This window comes from Nicotiana sylvestris, chromosome 4 (genome assembly GCF_000393655.2).
Source record: "Nicotiana sylvestris chromosome 4, ASM39365v2, whole genome shotgun sequence".
NCBI classification, from domain to species: Eukaryota; Viridiplantae; Streptophyta; class Magnoliopsida; order Solanales; family Solanaceae; genus Nicotiana; species Nicotiana sylvestris.
Window position 1 is genome coordinate 81,304,009 of NC_091060.1, and position 20,455 is coordinate 81,324,463.

Genomic DNA, 20,455 nt, shown 5'->3' on the forward strand with positions numbered 1-20,455 from the left:
ATGAACCCGATTTCTCTTTTATTTATAAAATATCCAATAATTATCCTCCAAATTACTTTTGTGATGATTTAGTCATCTAAATTCTTTATTTATGCCAAAATAGTGTTTAAAATAAAATATTATTTTTGAAATAAATTTAAAAAGAAAGTACAACAACAACAACACCCAGTAAAATCCCACAAGTAGGATCTGGGGAGGGTAGTGTGTACACAGACCTTACCCTCGTCTCAAGATAATAAAAAGAAAGTAAGACATATAAATTAAAACTGAGATAGTAGAAGAAATTAATACAAAAATATTGACAATTTTGTATATCAAAGAGCTAGGAAAAAAAATAATTTAAGAGCTATAACACTTCATGGAGCATAAATGAGAAAACTTGATAATCTCGTTCAAATGAAAGCAAGCTAAAGGATGATTCCAAGTAGCAAAACGATAAAGGCAAACAAAACAGTAAACATCATACAAATTGAAAGTCGTTATATTGTCAACTATTTTATATTTCTAAGTGTTGGCTAGCTTAATCTTATGGGAGAATTTGTATCTTAGAATAGTATATGTATTAATATAGTTACTACGGTGGTATGATCTTGTATTGTTTAATTCAGTATTTCATTTTTTTCTTAACCTTTCTACGTTTGTTTCTTAAATAAATAGTCATTTACTTTATCTGAATGTTAATTGATACTCCTCCGTTCCAGTTGATGTGAACCTATTTGATTGGGTACGAAGTTTAGAAAAGATGAAGACTTGGAATTTGTGGTCCTAAAAAAGTTAAAAAGGGGTCCAGAGTATTTGTGTGTTATAAAAACTTCTCATTAAGGGTAGAATAGTAAGTTTAAACTAAATTATTTTCAAATTTAAAAAAGGGTCTTTTTTTTAATGGACAAAAAAAAAATAGGTTCACATAAACTGGAATAGAAAGTATAAATTTTTCAAAGAAATTATTGATGTATTTAATTTTTCAAATTAAATATCTTCACAATGTTGATGGAGTTGTACATTCTTGCATGAATAACTTGTAAAATTCGGACTAAATTATAAGTTGACTATATTGATTGAGGACTTTTATGGACAAAATTTCTTCCTTTATTGTATTAGCTAAATAGGATCAACAAACATCATTTTTATGAACATAATTCTTAATGCAATATTTATGTGATTTCTAAAAAAATTATATTCATTAAGAGTACACCCTAAAACTAATTAAACTAAATCTTGCATGCGCTGATGACAGATATTTAGGAGCGTAACATTAAACTTGTCGCTCGTGGGGCCGTCTCTTGAATACTCCACATAAAATTAGTTTAAGCGGCCAAAGAGATCTTTTGAGACGAATTTACTAGAGTGGCTCTTTTGAATGAATTTCTATGGCTTCCATGAAAATTTTGTCTCTCTTGAAATCAGGCGTTAATGGTTCAACATCACTAAAGCAATGCAAACTTTTGCACCAAAAGATTGTTACTTTAGGCTTAGAAAGCAGCATTATTTTTTCCAAGAATCTAATTAACCTATACATCTCTTGCCAAGATTTCCATTCTGCTAAGCTAGTTTTTCAAAATCTTGAAAACCCTCTTGATATCACTTTGTGGAATGGTCTAATGTCTGATTATACCAAGAACCATTTGTTCAATGAAGCTCTTGAGCTCTTTGAGAAGCTGTTGCACTTCCCATATCTCAAAGCTGATAGTTACACCTTTCCTAGTGTTCTCAAGGCTTGTGGTGGTTTAGAAAAAGTCCAATGGGGTCAAATGGTACATGCTCATCTGATTAAATGTGGGCTTTTATCAGATGTTGTTGTGACAAGTTCACTGATCAGTATGTACGCGAAATGCGGCTTGTTCGGTTCGGCTATACAGCTGTTTGATGAAATGCCTGAAAGAGACGTTGCGTGTTGGAATACTATGATTTCATGCTACTATCAAAGTGGGAAATTTGCCAAAGCGCTTGAGTTCTTTGAGAAAATGAAGGGTTTGGGATATTCGCCTAATTCGGTTACGTACACAGCTGCAATCTCGTCATGTGCGAGGCTTTTGGATATGGAAACAGGGGAGAGAATTCATCAGCAATTAGTGAATGATCATTTTTCATTGGATGGTTTTGTAAGTGCTGCTCTTGTAGACATGTATGGGAAATGTGGCTGGTTAGAGAAGGCTAAAGAAATCTTTGAGCAAATCCCTGTCAAGAGTTTGGTTTCCTGGAATTCCATGATATCTGGGTATAGTTTGAGAGGTGATACCAGATCATGCATTGAGCTTTTAAGAAGGATGAGCAAAGAAAACACGAGACCGTCAACTGTGACTTTAAGCAGCTTATTAATGGCATGCTCTAAATCCGCTCAATTGCAGCACGGGAAGTTTCTTCATGCATATATAATTCGAAATAAAATAAGATCTGATGTCTTTCTTAATGCTTCACTTGTTGACTTATATTTCAAATGTGGGAGAGTTGAGACTGCCCAAAATGTCTTTAGTAAGATCACAAAGAAGAGTGTGGAAGCTTGGAATGTAATGATCTCCGGATATGTGTCAGCTGGATACTACTTGGAGGCTCTTGACATCTATAATGACATGAAGTTGGCAGGGATAAAACCTGATGCAATCACTTTGACGAGTGCCTTGGTATCTTGTTCACAGTTGGCTGCCTTAGAACAGGGCAAGGAGATCCACAAGTGTATCATTGACAATAGGTTTGAATCCAATGAAACTGTTATGGGATCATTGCTTGATATGTATGCTAAATGTGGTGTCGTAAGTGAAGCTTCTCAAGTCTTTGATGAGTTGCCTGAGAGAGATCTGGTATCATGGACTACAATGATTGTGGCATATGGATCTCATGGCCAAGCTTTTGAAGCTTTAAAACTCTTTAATGAAATGCTGCATTCTAATGTAAAACCCGACAGAGTTGCATTCCTTGCAGTAATTTCTGCATGTGCTCATGCAGGATTAGTGGATGAAGGTTGTCATTATTTTAATTTAATGGTCAGTGTTTGTGACATCCAACCATCAGCTGAAGAGTACTCATGTCTTATTGACCTTCTTGGGCGTGCTGGAAGATTGCGTGAAGCCTATGCAATTGTACAGAGCAACCCACACGTCAGGGACGATGTTGAGTTGTTAAGCACATTATTTTCTGCATGCCATTTGCACGAGGATCGAGAGATTGGAGAAGAAATTGCAAAGGTACTTACTCAAAAGGACGTGGATGATCCATCGACTTATGTTGTTTTTGAAAAAATGTATGCTTCGCAGAACAAATGGAATGAGGTACGCAGGTTGAGAATGAAGATGAAGGAGCTAAGGTTGAGGAAAAAACCTGGATGTAGTTGGATTGAAGTAGACAAGAGGATTCTAACTTTCTTGGCAAATGATAAATCATTCCCATTAGTAGACAATGTTTATCAATGTCTATGCTTAATTTATAGTGACATGGAAAACTATGAATGCTTTAGTCTTAATAGCAAGGGAGATGAATACTACTCACAGCCAGCAACTTGACCACACCAATCTCCTTGTTCATGATAGTTTTGATAGTATTAAACTTTTTCGTTGACAGAAAATACTAAACTCTTTTAGTTAAATAATTAATTGTATGAATAATTAAACAAAACTTTTTAAGAATTTAAAACTCAAATCCAAACCCCCTCCCTGGATTTTTCTTCCACGTTCCTCTTCCCCGTTAGTCTTCTTGTCAAGAGCGACAAGCCATCTTCTCTGTATAAGAACTCAATGTAGGTGCTTTCCTATATATTTTTTTCTTTTTTTTTCTTTTTCTTGTCAACCATTTTCTTTTTTCAAGCATAGATGGAAAAATCAATATGCCGAAACACCAAACCTAGGGCAACTACGACATCTAAGTTTAGAATATGATAGCTTATGGAGCGTCTTTTATCCCCTTAAGTAGAAGCATTTAAAATATTGTATACGGTCAAAATCGGGCTCGTCTATAACATAGTAGATTAGGCTCGGAACACGAGGGACTGAAGATCGACCCCAAGTCCCACCAGACCAGAGCCCGAAGTTAGAATGTCTATCTTCGAGAACATTGAGACTGTAATCCCGAAATCGACCCTGACCCCGCACGAGCTCGAAGAAACATTGTTAAGGTACCAACATAAGATCGAAATATCTGTGACTGGTCGGATATTACGGTGGGAATCTCAGCACGTATCAAAGAGCCAACAATCAGCAAATCAAGAGATTTTATATAAAGGGGGTTTGATAATTCATTTAGACACATTGTAACACGCACTCAGAAGCAATATACTGTTATTTTTCTCTTTAAGCTCTTATTCAACTGTGTTTTGTGACCAATCGAAGTGTATCTTGTTCAAGGGTGGCTAATCCCCAGGGGTGTAACTGTTCAATTCGTGCGGTTTGAATTTATTTTATCATTGTCTATTTCAATTGCATTTTAATTTATTGTTTTATGTCAATTTAATCCATGTATCCTTAAAGCCATTTATAAATTTAATTGTTATCCGATTTTGAGGGTAAACAAATATCATCTAAGTTTAAAATATCTTTTATAGTTAAAGATGCAGCATCTAGATGTCAAAATTCATATTTTTTCTATCTTAAACGAGAAAAAAAACTTTATAACTTCTTTCAACTGGAACTGCGTTCCTTTACCCTAGCTATATTTGAAAATATCAATGCAACTGTTAAGCTTAATTGATATGGAATATTTGAATAGATAAAAGTAACTTTACATTATGAATCCAACAAATAATATTGGATTGTAGATAGACAAATGACGTAACAAAAATTAGGCAAAACTTTACGGAGGTTTTTGAAGAATGTTAGAATGATTGTAAGAGCAAAATGTGCAAATATAAATTAAAGACTGACTTTTATCAAATATTTTTAATGAATAAGAATTAGCAGTGTTGTTAATCATTGTTGTTATTTGTGATCACTAGTTTTTAAAATGAATTTTGCGTTATGAGGCCTTAAAAACCTCTTTCAGCATCACCTTGATTTGCATGTGTAGTCCGGGCGCGTAGCCGAAAAGCTATTATGTGAAAATCTGTGAAAAATGTTAAATTTTTTACTTAAAATGCATTTAAGTTGACTTCGGACAACATTTTGGGTAAATGGACCCCGGACCCGGAAAAATATGGGACTTGGGCGTATGCCCGGAATCGAATTCCGAGGTCCCAAGCCCGAGAAATGAATTTTTAAAGAAAATTATTTTCTGAAAATTTCTATGAGTTGTGGAAATGAAATGCATTTAAAAATTGATGGTATCGGGTCCCTATTCTGGTTCCGGGGCCCGGTACAGGTCTTATATGTGCAATAAGATAAGTTTGTGAAATTTGGTAAGAAACGGATGTCATTTGACGTGATTCGGACCTTAAATGCAAAATTTGATGTTTTAAGAAGTTTTGAAGTATTTCATTGATTTTGAGGTTTAATTCATTGTTTAAGGGGTTATTTTGGCGATTTGATCGCACAGATAAGTTCATATGATGTTATTGAGTTAGTATGTATGTTTGGTTTGGAGCTCCGAGGGTTCAGGTGACTTTCGGAAAGATTTTGAACTCATAAAATCTGAAGGTTTTGGCTGTTCAGTGCCCAGGGATTTTGTTCTTTGCGTTCGCGTGATCCCTCTCGCGAACGCGTAAGGCAAATTTCCCAGGTGCCAGATTTCTTCTTCACGAACGCGAAGCTTGAGACACGAACGCGAGGCTGAGGGGGGAGTACCCTTCGCGAACACGTCCAGGTACCCGCGAACGCGTAAGGTTGAAGGCCTGGGGGGAGGGTTCACATTTTGTTCTGCGCGAACGCGGCCACTGGCCCGCGAACGCGAAGGCTCGAGGCGTCAAAGCTCCGCGAACGTGAGCCCAATGTCGCGAACGCGAAGGTCACTGAGGTCTAACTCATCGCGAACGCGTCAGGCCTATCGCGAACGCGATGAAGGCCTGTCCAGTGATATTAAAACAGAAGCCAAAATGGGATTTAGCCAAAATTTCATAACTTCTTCTTCTCAACTCCAAATTGGGCGATTTTTGAAAGGGGATTTCACCACCAATTCATAGGTATGTAATCTTAGACTCATTTTCTTCAATTTCCATTAGCACCCATTAGATTTCTAGGCTTAAATCATGTTCTTAAGGGTAGAAAATTAGGGATTTGGGTAGAGTTAGGGCTTTTTGAATAATTGTGATTTAGACCTCATTTTGAGGTCGAATTTTGGAACTAATTGTATATTCGGGATCGTGGGTGAATGGGTGATCGGGTTTTGGTCCGAATCTTGTATTTTGACCAAGCGGGCCCGGGGCCAATTTTTGACTTTTTGGGAAGAATGATGGGAAAACTATAATTAAGCATTGGAATTGGATTGTTTAGTGTTTATTGATGTTATTAAGTCGATTATGTCTAGATACGATTGGTTTGGAGCCGAATTCAAAAGGAAAAGCGGTGTTTGAGGCTTGAGTTGGCCGTAGAAGTTCGAGGTAAGTGTTTGGTCTAACCTTAGCTTGAGGGATTAGGAGTTGTGTCCTATTTGCTACTTGCTTCTTGTTGTGTACGACGTATAGGCATGGTGACGAGTATCTATACGTTGGTGTCGAGCATGACCGTGAGTCTTAAATTGTAATTTATTGTATTCTTAAATACTACTTCGAATGCTTAAGTTGATGATTCTCTGTATTGAGCAAGGATTATGAATATTCTCGTGGAAAATTACTTATGACTGAGTATTGGTGTTAGTTGAGGTAGTTAGATGTTGGAATAAGTTTGGTTATAGCAGTTTCTCCCTTGTCGGGATGTAGTTACTTATACTGTCGATTCCCTTGCCGGGATAGTGTAGTTCTTTATTGATCCCTTGTCAGAACTCTTGTTATGATTATTGTTGATAGTATATGTGGATCGGGTTGCGCGCCAAAACAATGATATATTTGGATCGGATTGCACGCCGCAACCATATTATATTTGGATCGGGTTGCATGCCACAACAATATTGTATGTGGATCGGGTTGCACGCCGCAATAATGATATAATTGGATCGGGTTGCGCGCCGCAACAATGATATAATTGGATCGGGTTGCACATCACAATAGTGATAAATGGTATAGATCGGGTTGCACGCCGCAACAATGTTGTTATGTGTTGGGATCGGGTTGCGCGCCGCAACAAGTGATGATCTAAAGTGTTTATAGATTGGTTGTAGGTTCCTTATTATTTTGTTGTAAATTCTATGTTGTCCCTATGTCTTTTCTTGATTTACTATTGATATTGATATACCCCCGCAGCATGTACCCCCTCCCATCTTTACTTGTTTATTCCTGTTTTATTTTCTGCTATATATCATATAACTGCACAGGTTTATTGGTAGTCTGGTCCTAGCCTTGTCACTACTTCGCCGAAGTTAGGCTAGGCACTTACCAGCACATGGGGTCGGTTGTGCTGATGCTATACTCTGCAGTATGTGCAGATCCCAAAGCAGCTTTTGGAAAGTAGCATTTGGGGTGGTTGCCTTCAGTCCAGCTAGAGATCCCGAGGTAGTCCTGCAGGCGTCCGCATGCCCGACATTCTCTTCTATCTTATTATGTACTCTGTTTTCATTTGATTTCGAGACAGGCTGTATTTCTTTCAGACCTTTGTCGTAGTAATCATAGACAGTCCGTGATATTGTGACATCGGATTCCGGGTAGAGGTGTATGTTGGCATAGTAGTACTGGCTTTGGTTATTTTATCAATTTAAGTCTTCCGCTTGTTTTATTTATCATTAATATTCAATATTAATTACCTGTTAATCTCAGTTGTTAAAAAGGGATAAAATGATAGGGTTAGTGGTTCTTCATTTGCGTGGCTTGCCTAGCTTCTACGAATAGGCGCCATCACGACTCCCGATGGTGGAAAATCCGAATCGTGACAAGTTGGTATTAGAGCTCTAGGTTACATAGGTCTCACAATTTACAGACAAGCTTAGTAGAGTCTGAGGGATTGGTACGGAGACGTCTGTATATATCCCCTAGAGGCTACAGAGTTAGGAAATACTTCACATTTATTCTTTCTTGTCATGCCGTTTGGTTTCCCAATGCTAATTGAATTTCTACTATGTTCTTTCACAGATGGAGAGAACACGCGCTTCCTCATCCACCGATCAGTAGCCCGAGCCCCCAACAGCAGCTCCTACGAGGGGCAGAGGTCGAGGCCATGCTAGAGGCCGAGGTAGGGGCAGAGCTCAGCCTAGAGCAGCAACACCAGCGGCGGAGCCTCAAGTTGACTTTAATGATGAGGTACCGGCCCAAACAGTTTCAGTGGGCCCAGCTCAAGTCCTAGAGGGGTTTATTGCTACCCCAGTACTCCAGGACACTCTGGTCCGTCTATTTGGCCTTATAGAGAGTGTCACGCGGGCAGGCTTGCTTCCTGTAGCACCAGCCGTCTCTCAGGTTGGAGGAGGAGCCCAGACTTCTACTACTCACACTCCGGAGCAGATGGCTTTCCAGTTTCAAACTCCAGCAGTTTAGCCAGTTGGAGCAGTTCAGCCAGGTGTGGTAGCTCAGGCCGGTGATGGAGCAACTATGTCTGTCGATGCTTTGTGGAGATTGGACAGGTTCACCAAGATCATCCCTACTACTTTCAGCAGTGCATCTTCTGTGGGTCCACGGGATTATCTAGACAGCTGTCGTGAGGTTCTCAGGAACATGGGGATAGTTGAGATCAATGGGGTTGATTTTGCTACTTTTCGTTTGTCTGGATCCGCCAAGACTTGGTGGAGAGATTATTGCTTGGCTAGACCAGCCAGATCACCAACCTTGACTTGGGAGCAGTTTATTCAGCTATTTCTGGAGAAGTTTCTTCCCATCACTCAGAGAGAGGCCTATCGTAGGCAGTTTGAGTGTCTCCAGCAGGGTTCTATGACTGTTACCCAGTATGAGACCAAATTCATCGACTTGGCTCGTCATGCTCTTATCATACTTCCCACCGAGAGAGAGAGGGTGAGGAGGTTCATTGATAGACTTATTCAGCTGATTCGTCTTCAGATGGCTAGGGAGGCTGGGAGTGAGATATATTTTGCAGGAGGCGACCAATGTGGCCCGGAGAGTCGAGATGGTTCTATCGTAGGGAGGTGGTCATGGGTCGGACAAGAGGCCTCGTCATTAAGGCAGATTCAGTGGTGCCTCGTCTGGAGGCTGGGATTCGTATGGTAGAGGCCATCCTCCTAGGCCCTTTCACTCAGCACTTCAGGTATCTTACAGTGCTTCAGGTGGCTGTGGTTCTCATATGCATTATTCTGATTAGCAGCCTTACAGCACACCACCAGCTCCTATCAGTGCAGCACCGCTCCAGAGTTTTCGGGGTGGTCATTCAGGTTGCCAGGGTTAGTCTCAATTTCCTTAGCCGCAGCACTTAGGTATATGTTTTGAGTGTGGCGAGTATGGTCATATCAGAAGGGCTTGTTCGAGATTTATGGGTACTCAGTCGCAGCAGCAGGGTTCCCGTGCTATGGTTCAGGCACCAGGTGTTCCACAGCCTGCCCAGCCAGCTAGAAGTGGGGGTAGAGGTGCTAGAGGTGGAGCTAAGACCGCTAGAGGTGGAGGCCAGCCCGCTGCAGGCCGTCCCAGAGATATAGTCCAGGGTGGTAGGGCCTAGCCCCGATGTTAAGCTCTTCTAGCCAGGCCTGAGGCTGAGTCTTTCAATGCAGTTATCATAGGTACTGTTCTAGTTTGTGGCCGAGATGCTTCAGTTTTATTTGATCCAGGGTCTACATAATCCTATGTGTCATCTTATTTTGCACCGTATCTGGTTTACCTCGTTTAGAGTGGAGAAGGACTCCTGGTTATTTTACCCGTAGTGTTATCTCGTATGTGAAGGATCAACGTATAGTCGAGAAGGGGTGTTTGGCCTATTTGACATATGTTCATGATTCTAGTGCCGAGGTTCCTTCCATTGATTCAGTGCCTGTTGTTCGAGAGTTCCCCGAGGTATTTCTTTCAGACCTACCGGGTATGCCACCTGACAGGGATATTGACTTTTGCATTGATTTGGCTCCGGGCACTCAACCCAGCTATCCTGCCGTATCGTATGGCCCCGCCTGAGTTGAAAGAGTTGAAGGAGCAGTTGCAAGACTTGCTTGGAAAAGGTTTTATAAGACCCAGTGTTTCGCCTTGGGGTGCGCCGGTGTTGTTTGTTAAGAAGAAGGATGGGTCAATAAGAATGTGTATTGATTACTGGCAGCTGAACAAGGTTACAATCAAGAATAAGTATCCGTTACCGAGGATTGATGATTTGTTTGATCAACTTCAGGGTGCCAAGGTATTTTCGAAGATTGACTTGAGATCTGGCTACTATCAATTGAGGATTAGGGCATTCGATGTCCCTAAGACAGCTTTCCGCACTCGATACGGGCATTATGAGTTTTTGGTGATGTCATTCGGGTTGACAAATGCCCCAGCAGCCTTTATGGATTTGATGAACCGAGTGTTCAGGCCTTACTTGGATTCGTTGTAGTCTTCATTGATGATATTTTGATATATTCCCGCAGCCAGGAGGAGCATCTTCGTGTGGTTCTTCAAACTTTGAGGGATAGTCAATTATATGCTAAGTTTTCGAAATATGAGTTCTGGTTGAGTTCAGTTGCATTCCTGGGTCATGTTGTATCGGCAGAGGGTATTAAAGTTGATTGGAAGAAGATTGAGGCAGTCAAGAACTAGCCTAGACCAGCATCAGCTATAGAGATTCAGAGATTGTTGGGATTGGCAGGCTATTATCGTCGGTTTGTAGAGGGGTTCTCGTCTATTGCAGCCCCGATGACCAGGTTGACCCAGAAGGGTGCCCAGCTTAGATGGTCTGACGAGTGTGAGGCGAGCTATCAGAAGCTCAAGACAGCTTTGACTACAACACCGGTGTGGTTTTGCCCACAAGTTCAGGGCCTTATACAGTTTATTGTGATGCATCTCGTATTGGACTTGGTGCGGTGTTGATGCATGATGGCAAGGTCATTGCTTATGCTTCGCGGCAGTTGAAGATTCATGAGAAGAACTATCCGGTTCATGATTTGGAGTTAGCAGCCATTGTTCACGCGTTGAAGATTTGGAGGCATTATCTGTATGGCGTGGCATGTGAGGTATTCACGGATCACAAGAGTCTGCAGTATTTGTTCAAGCAGAAGGAATTGAATTTGAGGCAGAGAAGGTGGTTGGAGCTATTAAATGACTATGATATCGCCATCTTATATCATCTAGGAAAGGCCAATGTGGTGGTCGATGCTCTGAGCAGGAAGTCAGCCAGTATGAACAGTCTTGCTTATATTCCGGTCGATGAGAGGCCGTTTGCTTTGGATGTTCAGGCTTTGGCCAATCAGTTCGTGATGTTGGATTTTTCTGAGCCTAGTCATATGTTAGCTTTCACAGTCGCACGTTCTTCTTTAATGAAGTGTATCCGTGATCGGTAGTATGATTATCCCCACTTGTGTGTCCTTAGAGACACGGTGCAGCACGGAGGTGCCAAGAAGGTTACCTTAGGTGATGATGGAGTTTTGAGATTGCAGGGTCGAGTTTGTGTGCCTAATGTGGATGGACTCTGAGAGTTGATTTTAGAGAAGGCCCATAGCTCCCAGTACTCTATTTACCCGGGCACCGCAAATATGTATCAGGATTTACGGCAGCATTATTGGTAGAGGAGAATGAAGAAAGATATCGTTGCATATGTGGCTCAGTGTTTGAATTGTCAGCAGGTTAAGTATGAGCATCAAAGGCTTGGTGTTTTTTCTAGAAAATTGAGATTTCTGAGTGGAAGTGGGAGCGTATCACGATGGACTTCGTTGTTAGACTCCCACGGACTCAGAGGAAGTTCGATGTAGTGTGGGTTATTGTTGATAGGCTGACCAAGTCAGCGCATTTCATTCCTGTGGAAGTCTCCTATTCTTCCAAGAGGGTAGCTGAGATCTATATCCGGGAGATTTCTCGTCTTCATGGTGTGCCTGAGTCTATTATTTCGGACAGAGGTACGCACTTTACCTTGCATTTCTGGAGAGCAGTTCATCGCGTTGGGCACACGGTTGAGTTGAGCACAATATTTCATCCTCAGACGGACGGATAATCCGAGAGGACTATTCAGATTTTGGAGGATATGCTCCGAGCTTGTGTCATTAACTTTGGAGGCTCGTGGGATCAGTTTTTGCCTTTAAAGAGTTTTCCTACAACAACAACTACCAGTCGAGTGTTTAGATGGCTCCTTATGAAGCTTTATATGGCAGGCGGTGTCAGTCTCCGGTTAGATGGTTTGATCCGGGGGAGGCTCGGTTGTTGGGTACAGATCTGGTTCAGGATGCCTTGGACAAGGTCAAAATTATTCAAGATAGGCTTCATACAGCTCAGTCCAGGCAAAAGAGCTATGCCGACCGCAAGGTTCGAGATTTGGCTTTCATGGTCGGTGAGCGGGTATTGCTTCGAGTGTCGCCTATGAAGGGCGTGATGAGATTTAGGAAGAAGGGCAAGCTTAGACCTAGGTTCATTGGCCTTTTGAGATTTTTGATCGAGTAGGAGAGGTGGCTTATAGACTTGCATTGCCGCCGAGGTTATCAGCTGTGCATCCAGTGTTTCATGTGTCCATGCTTCGGAAATATCACGGTGATCCATCACACGTGTTAGATTTCAGCACTGTCCAGTTGGACAAGGACTTGTCTTATGAGGAGGAGCCGGTAGCTATTCTAGACCGGCAGGTTCATCAGTTGAGATCGAAGAGTTTTCCTTCTGTTCATGTTCAGTGGAGAGGTCAGCCTGCTGAGGCATCGACCTGGGAGTCCGAGTCTGATATGCGGATCCGTTATCCCCATTTTTTCCCCGACTCAGGTACTTTCTTCTTATGTCCGTTCGAGTACGAACGATTGTTTTAGAGGTGGAGAATGTGATGGCCCAAAAGGTTATCACTTGTTTTTAAAATGCATTCTGCGTTCCGAGGCCTTAAAATCCTCTTTCAGTATCACCTCGATTTGCGTACATAGTCCGGACACGTAGTCAGAAAGCAATTATGTGAAAATCAATGAAAAGTGTTACAATTTTGACTTAAAATGCATTTAAGTTGACTTTGGTCAACATTTTAGGTAAACGGACCCGAACCCATGATTTAACAGTCTCGGAGGGTCCGTGGAAAAATATGGGACATGGGCGAATGCCCGGAATTAAATTCTGATGTCCCAAGCCCGAGAAATGAATTTTTAAAGAAAATTGTTATCTGAAAATTTCTATGAGTTTTTGAAATGAAATGCATTTAGAAAATGATGGTATCGGGCCCGTATTCTGGTTCCGGAGCCTGGTACAGGTCTTATATGTGCAACAAGATAAATCTGTGAAATTTGGTAAGAGTCGGATGTCATTTGACGTGATTCGGACCTTAAATGCAAAATTTGATGTTTTAAGAAGTTTTGAAGTATTTCATTGATTTTGAGGTTTAATTCGTTGTTTAAGGGGTTATTTTGGCGATTTTATCACGCGGATAAGTTCATATGATGTTATTAAGTTAGTACGTATGTTTGGTTTGGTGCCCCGAGGGCTCGGGTGAGTTTCGGAAAGATTTGAACTCATAAAAGCTGCAGGTTTCTGGCTGTTCAGGTGCCAGATTTCTTCTTCACAAACGCGAAGCCTGATACGCGAACGCGAGGCAGAGGGGGGAGCACCCTTTGCGAACGCGTCCAGGTACCTGCGAACGCGTAAGGTTAAAGGCCTGGGGGAAGTGTTCACATTTTGTTCTTCGCGAACGCGAAGGCTCGAGGGGTCAAAGCTCCGCGAACGCGAGCACAATGTCGCGAACGCGAAGGTCACTAAGGCCTAACTTATCGCGAACGCGACAGGCCTATCGCGAACGCGGTGAAGGCCTGTCCAGTGATTTTAAAATAGAAGCCAAAACGGGATTTAGCCAAAATTTCATAACTTCTTCTTCTCAACTCCAAATTGGGCGATTTTTGAAAGGGGATTTCACCACCAATTCATAGGTATGTAATCTTAGACTCATTTTCTTCAATTTCCATTAGCACCCATTAGATTTCTAGGCTTAAATCATGTTCTTAAGGGTAGAAAATTAAGGATTTGGGTAGAGTTAGGGCTTTTTGAATAATTGTGATTTAGACCTCATTTTGAGGTCGAATTTTGGAACTAATTGTATATTCGGGATCGTGGGTGAATGGGTGATCGGGTTTTGGTCCGAATCTTGTATTTTGACCAAGCGGGCCCGGGGTCAATTTTTGACTTTTTAGGAAGAATGATGGGAAAGCTATAATTAAACATTGGAATTGGATTGTTTAGCGTTTATTGATGTTATTAAGTCGATTGGTTTGGAACCGAATTCAAAAAAAAAAGCGGTGTTTGAGGCCTGAGTTGGCCGTGGATTAGGCGTTGTGTCCTATTTGCTACTTGCTTCTTTTTGAGTACGACGTATAGGCATAGTGACGAGTATCTATACGTTGGTGTCGAGCATTACCATGAGTCTTAAATTGTAATTTATTGTGTTCTTAAACACTACTACGGATGCTTAAGTTGATGATTCTCTGTATTGAGCAAGGATTATGAATATTCTCATTGAAAATTACTTATGACTGAGTATTGGTGTTAGCTGAGGTAGTTAGATGTTGGAACAAGTTTGGTTATAGCTGTTTCTCCCTTGCCGGGACGTAGTTACTTATACTGTCGATTCCCTTGTCGGGATAGTGTAGTTCTTTATTGATCCCTTGTCGGGGCTCTTGTTATGATTATTGTTGATGGTATATGTGGATCGGGATGCACACCGCAACAATGATATATTTTGATCGGGTTGCACACCGCAACAATATTATATTTTGATCGGATTGCACGCCGCAAGAATATTATATGTGGATCGGGTTGCACATCGCAATAATGATATAATTGGATCGGGTTACGCGCCGCTACAATGATATAAGTGGATCGGATTGCACATCACAATAGTGATAAATGGTATGGATCAGGTTGCACGTCGCAACAATTTTGTTATGTGTTAGGATCAGGTTGCGCGCCGCAACAAGTAATGATCTAAAGTTTTTATAGATTGGTTACATGTTCCTTATTGTTCTGTTGTAAATTCTAAGTTGTCCCTATGCCTTTTCTTGATTTGCTGTTGATATTGATACACCCCTGCAGCATGTACCCCCTCCCATCTTTACTTGTTTATTCCTATTTTATTTTCCGTTGTATATCATATAACTGCACACGTTTATTTGGTAGTCTGGCCCTAGCCTTGTTACTACTTCGCCGAGGTTAGGCTAGGCACTTACCAACACATGAGGTCGGTTGTGTTGATACTACACTCTGCACTATTTGCAGATCCCGGAGCAGCTTTTGGACAGTAGCATTTGGGGTGGCTGCCTTCAGTCCAGCTAGAGATCCCGAGGTAGTCCTGCAGGCGTCCGCAGGCCCGGCGTTCTCTTCTATCTTATTATGTACTCTGTTTTCATTTGATTCCGAGACAGACTGTATTTCTTTCAGATCTTTGTCGTAGTAATCATAGACAGTCCGTGATATTGTGACATCGGATTCCGGGTAGAGACGTATGTTGGAAAAGTAGTACTGGCTTTGGTTATTTTATCAATTTAAGTCTTCCGCTTGTTTTATTTATCATTAATATTCAATGTTGATTACCTGTTAATCCCAGTTGTTAAAAAGGGATAAAATGAAAGGGTTAGTGGTTCTTCATTTGCGCGGTTTGCCTAGCTTCTACGAGTAGGCGCCATTAAGGGTGTACAAAGAAAACCGACAAACCGTACCAATCCGATAATCCAAGTCAAACCGAGAAAAAAAACCCGAGTGGTTGGCTTGATTTGGTTTGGTGTTGGAAAAAAAAAACCCGACCATAATTGGTTTGGTTTGGTTTTAACTAAAGAAAGTCAAACCGAAACCAAACCAACCCGACATTATATATATAGAAGTTTTAGATATATTTAATATATAAATATATTTATTGTGATGTAATTTATAAATATTTCTTAAAAAATTTCATAATTTTATCTTTTAAGGTATTATTTTAATGTTGGACTTAGAACTTTTGACTATTCCAATAAGTTTTATAGCCATTAATATTAGTAAATTAAATAATGCTAACAAAAGCCCAAACCAAAATCAAATCAATACTAATGCTAACAAAAAATATTTAATTCAATAGTCAATACTACGAACGAGAATGTATTGAATATTTATTTTTTGTTTTGCAATAATTTATATAAAAATATATAACCTATTTTTATCTTTTCTTTAGCGTTTAGTCATGTAATTAATACTTTCTTATTAGTCTACTTACTTTAGTATAACTTAGCACTTTTAGATTATATTTATTTTTATTATGGTTTTTTAATTAGCAATATTCTTATTACATAATTTTATTGTCTTTATCGTTGAATATTTTAGGATAATGCCATAACACATCTCATATTTTGTATTATTTTCTTGGAAAATACTTTATACAGTTGTATCTTACAAGGATTAAAGAAATATTTGAGTACAAGTTATATGTTTTGTTCTACGAAAATTTTACCGGAAAAAAACTCTGAAAAACCCAAAAACCCGAGAAAAACCGAGATTGAAAATCCGACTTTTATTGGTTTGGTTTAGTCTTTAGATTTAGTAACCCGACGCAATTGGTTTGGTTTGGTAATCGTAAAATCCGAACCAACCCGACCTATGTACACCCCTAATCGCCATCACGACTTCCGAAGGTGGGAAATCTGGATCGTGACATTATTGTAAAGAAATTATTGAGTAGAAGTGGAAATTACAGACCACATCAAATTTCTCGAGCCTAAGAGAAGTGTCAACGTCAAGAATTACAATAGAGTTCCAAAACTGAGAAGTAAACTATAGGGAAGACATGAGACTTGGAATGATCCAAATTAAAGCACTCCATTATCATTACATCACAAACAGAGGATTATGATTGTTATAAACACTACATCATTTATCTATCTTCCTCTTCTTCACAAACAAAATAAATGTCTATAGCCCAAAATTAACACAACGAAACGCGAAAAGTGAACAAAACCATAAAACTTAAATCACCCAAACTTGATCATAAATTTTCTGACAAGGATATCAAAATCAAAACTTACTTACTGGTAATTATCAGTCCAACTTTTACTATAAAAACAGAAATAAGAAATTACCACTTCATTGCTCTTGTATATTCAAATCGAAAGAATCTTTAATTTGAAGAAGGTCCTCCCAAATTATAATTATAATAGTGAAGAGGAAGCGCTCCAAATTGGTGCAAAACATCATGAGAAGAATTGGCCAAATCATCAGCTCTTTTCAATAAATTGTTCTTCAATACTTCCATGGAAGCCATGCATTCTTGGAGTTCTTGCAACCCTAAATTGTCCAAAGACAAATCTTCCCACCAATTATTAGTCCCACTATCACCAACACTCACAGCTTTCTCCTTGTCCAAAATTCCCATTGCTTCCAAATACTTCTTCTTACTTTCTTCTTCAATTTGAAGCCTAAGAGCGGCACTAAACCCGTCTTCATCACGCCCTCCTGTTTCGTAGCGATTGATAACAGAGTCCACACAAGGGTTTCCAAAGGAATAGACTTTACCAGCAGGAGATTCAACAATGACAGCAACTTCAGCGCCGCACAATGCGCTCAGTTCGCTCGCTTTCTTGAACACCCCCGCCCGCCGCTTCGAGAACGTCACTTGTAAACTGTTTCTGTTTGCTATTTTCTCTATTCTGATCTTTTGCCGTCCTTTGCTCCTTTTCTTGATTTCCTTTTCCCAATCCTCATTCTCATTCTTCTTCTCCATTCTTGTTTCTGTTACTCACCGGGATCTTCTAATTTGCTTTTCTTGGAGACTTGGTTTTTTGAGACTAAATATAGAACGATTAATCATAGAAAGGAGAAGAACAATTATAGGAGAAAGTAATTTTACTTCATTAAATTTGGTAACCAAATCTTCCCTACAGCGTGGCGATATGGCATCGCTGACTCATTGACTGGTGCTTTGACCGCTAGGAAAGTAATTAATTCAACACGGATTTAACCTGTGCCGCACCATCAACACTAGTATAATTTAACTTATCAATAAATATTTACTATTAAATAATATTACTTATAATTACCTTTTAAATATTATAATTATGTAAATATTTTTTACCAGTATCCATTTTTGTGCCATTAATATTATCACTTCAACCGTCATCATTAACCTTGAAACACACCCTTGCATTAACGAAATAAATGTTTAAGTAACAAATATAAATAAAGCTATTTGACGCATGATGTTTGGCTAAAAATTCATGTTTTTATATATGAATTGCCTTATATTTTTGCCATATTCTTGTTAATTCTAACGTGTTATGTGACGACTTGAGCTTAGTTATGATGCTTATACGCGTAGGAGTCAATTGAGAGTGAGTTGGAATGAATGAATGCGAGTTGAAGCCAAAACGGAAGAATTTTGAGGAAGTATGAATTTGGCGTCCAGCGAGCCAAGCCCATCCTAAAACGCCAAAGGCAGTAGAGCACAAAGTGGAGAAAAAACTCGGTGTCCAGTTGGGCGACTGGCGCTAGCAAAAACGTGGCAATTTCGGGAACCTTTTTATTGCGACTCGAAGAAGGCTATTTCATAACTACACGTCCCTAACAAGTATGAAAGGGTTTCTAAACCTATTTTGAGGGGTTGAACATTATTTGGAAGCTAGAGCGCCGTATGGAGCAATTTGGGAGGAGAAATTATAGAGTTCTTCATTCATTCATCTTTTCTTTGTAATTTATTCATACAAAACACTTGTGTGATTGTTACTATAATTATGAGTGCCTAAGCATTCTATTTTCTAGGGTTGTGGTTGTCATGAATAATGACGTTTATTAATTACATTACCGTTAATTCGAGTTATCTTCTTTGATTATTTCTCTAATTCTGTGTATAATTGCTTGATTGTTTGGCCAGAGGACTATCTATGTTATGCTTGAGAAAGCCGTGTTTAGATTAGAGTAGAATTAGAGACAGCTTGTTTCTTAACCCGTGGCTCGGAGAAGGATTTCGCTAGTAGTCTAAGAATATACCTAGTAGTCTAAGAATATACCTATTATATTCATTCATGATAGATTCAATACAATAAGAATATAGGATTGATACATTGTAGATAGACATATAGTACTGTGAGAATATACAATTTATAGAAATGATCCGGTCAGATAGCAATCATAGATAATTCGGAGTAAGAGGTGTAATTATAAACTAAATAGAATTGAAAAACCGACAACAACCCTGGATTCATCATCTCATGTGATTACAGTCCAACCATAAATTCTTGCATTCTTGTTATTTAACTATTTAGTTATTTAATTTTCACAACAGTGGATTAGTAGGAATAAACATTACTTTTGATTAATTTGGACAGTCAGCCGATTTAGTTATCTTAGTTAACAATTAGTCTAAGTCTCTGTGGGTTCGATATCCGACTTTCGAGTCTCATTATTACTTGAAGGCCACGTATACTTGCATGTATTTGGGAAACTAATAAGTTTTTGATGCCGTTGTCGGGACTTAAAATTGATTATTTATCTATATTAAGCTTTTATTTGATTTCTGATCAAGATTTAAATTTTCTTATTTAGTTAGTATTACATATTTTTTTTACATGGCATCTTTGAACAAAAATGGTGGAATGGTAAGCATTCTTGTTCTGTGATCCTTGTTCAAATTGTAGAGGATGTCAATTTTGCTGAAGGTCTCTCAACTTGGGAGTTTTACCATTAAATAGAATGAATCCTGATTTTACATCCCTAAAGATTTGCTATTTCTATACCTAAATATCGGTTATTCTTAACTATAAATCCCTGAATATATGCTATTCATTATCCTTCAATATCTTCTATCTCTAACTATGGAAAGCTATTTACACAAATCTGTATTACGATGCTATTTACAAATATTCTGATATCCATAATATTAAGTAATGATTTGTCCATCATGCTAACATGTCCTCTCAAATTGATGTTGGTGAATGAAGGAGCTTCAATTTGCCTACTAGAAACTGATAACATTGTCGTGCCATGGATTTTGTGAACACATCAGCTATTTGAAGATCACTGGACACATGTGGGAGAATAATGACTCCTTTATCTACAGCTTCTCGGAGAGAATGACATCGACTTTGATATGTTTGGTCCTTTCATAATAAACCGGATTGATAGCAATCTGAATGACACTAGTGTTGTCAGCATGAAAAGGAACATGATTAGATTGAGAAATGCAATCTCTGCAAGCAAACCACGAATCCAAACAATCTCGGAGCAAGCAGTATAATGGCTCGATGTTCAGATACAATTGAGGATTTGGAAACACAGTCTTGCTTCTTGCTCTTCTAAGAAATCAAAAGGAATCTCCAAGAAACATGCACCAACCTGTGACGGAACGACCAGTATCAGGACATCCAGCTCAATCAGAATCACTAAAAACAATAAGTCGAATAGGAGAACCACTAGGAAATAATAATGTAT

The 20,455-nt window shown here is 39.4% G+C and overlaps 2 protein-coding genes across 2 annotated transcripts; one reads left to right on the forward strand and one right to left on the reverse strand.

Annotated features, from left to right (window-relative positions):
• Positions 1-1,318: 1,318 nt before the first annotated feature.
• Positions 1,319-3,497, forward strand: LOC104221388 (pentatricopeptide repeat-containing protein At5g27110). Its single transcript, XM_009772452.2, has one exon. It carries the CDS (start codon positions 1,371-1,373, stop codon positions 3,495-3,497), a length of 2,127 nt encoding a protein of 708 aa, XP_009770754.1. The 5' UTR covers positions 1,319-1,370.
• Positions 3,498-16,836: 13,339 nt separating this feature from the next.
• Positions 16,837-17,936, reverse strand: LOC104221387 (agamous-like MADS-box protein AGL62). The gene has a single exon (XM_009772451.2). The coding sequence runs from the start codon at positions 17,751-17,753 to the stop codon at positions 17,151-17,153; it is 603 nt and encodes a 200-aa protein (XP_009770753.1). The 5' UTR covers positions 17,754-17,936; the 3' UTR covers positions 16,837-17,150.
• Between the last annotated feature and the right edge of the window lie 2,519 nt (positions 17,937-20,455).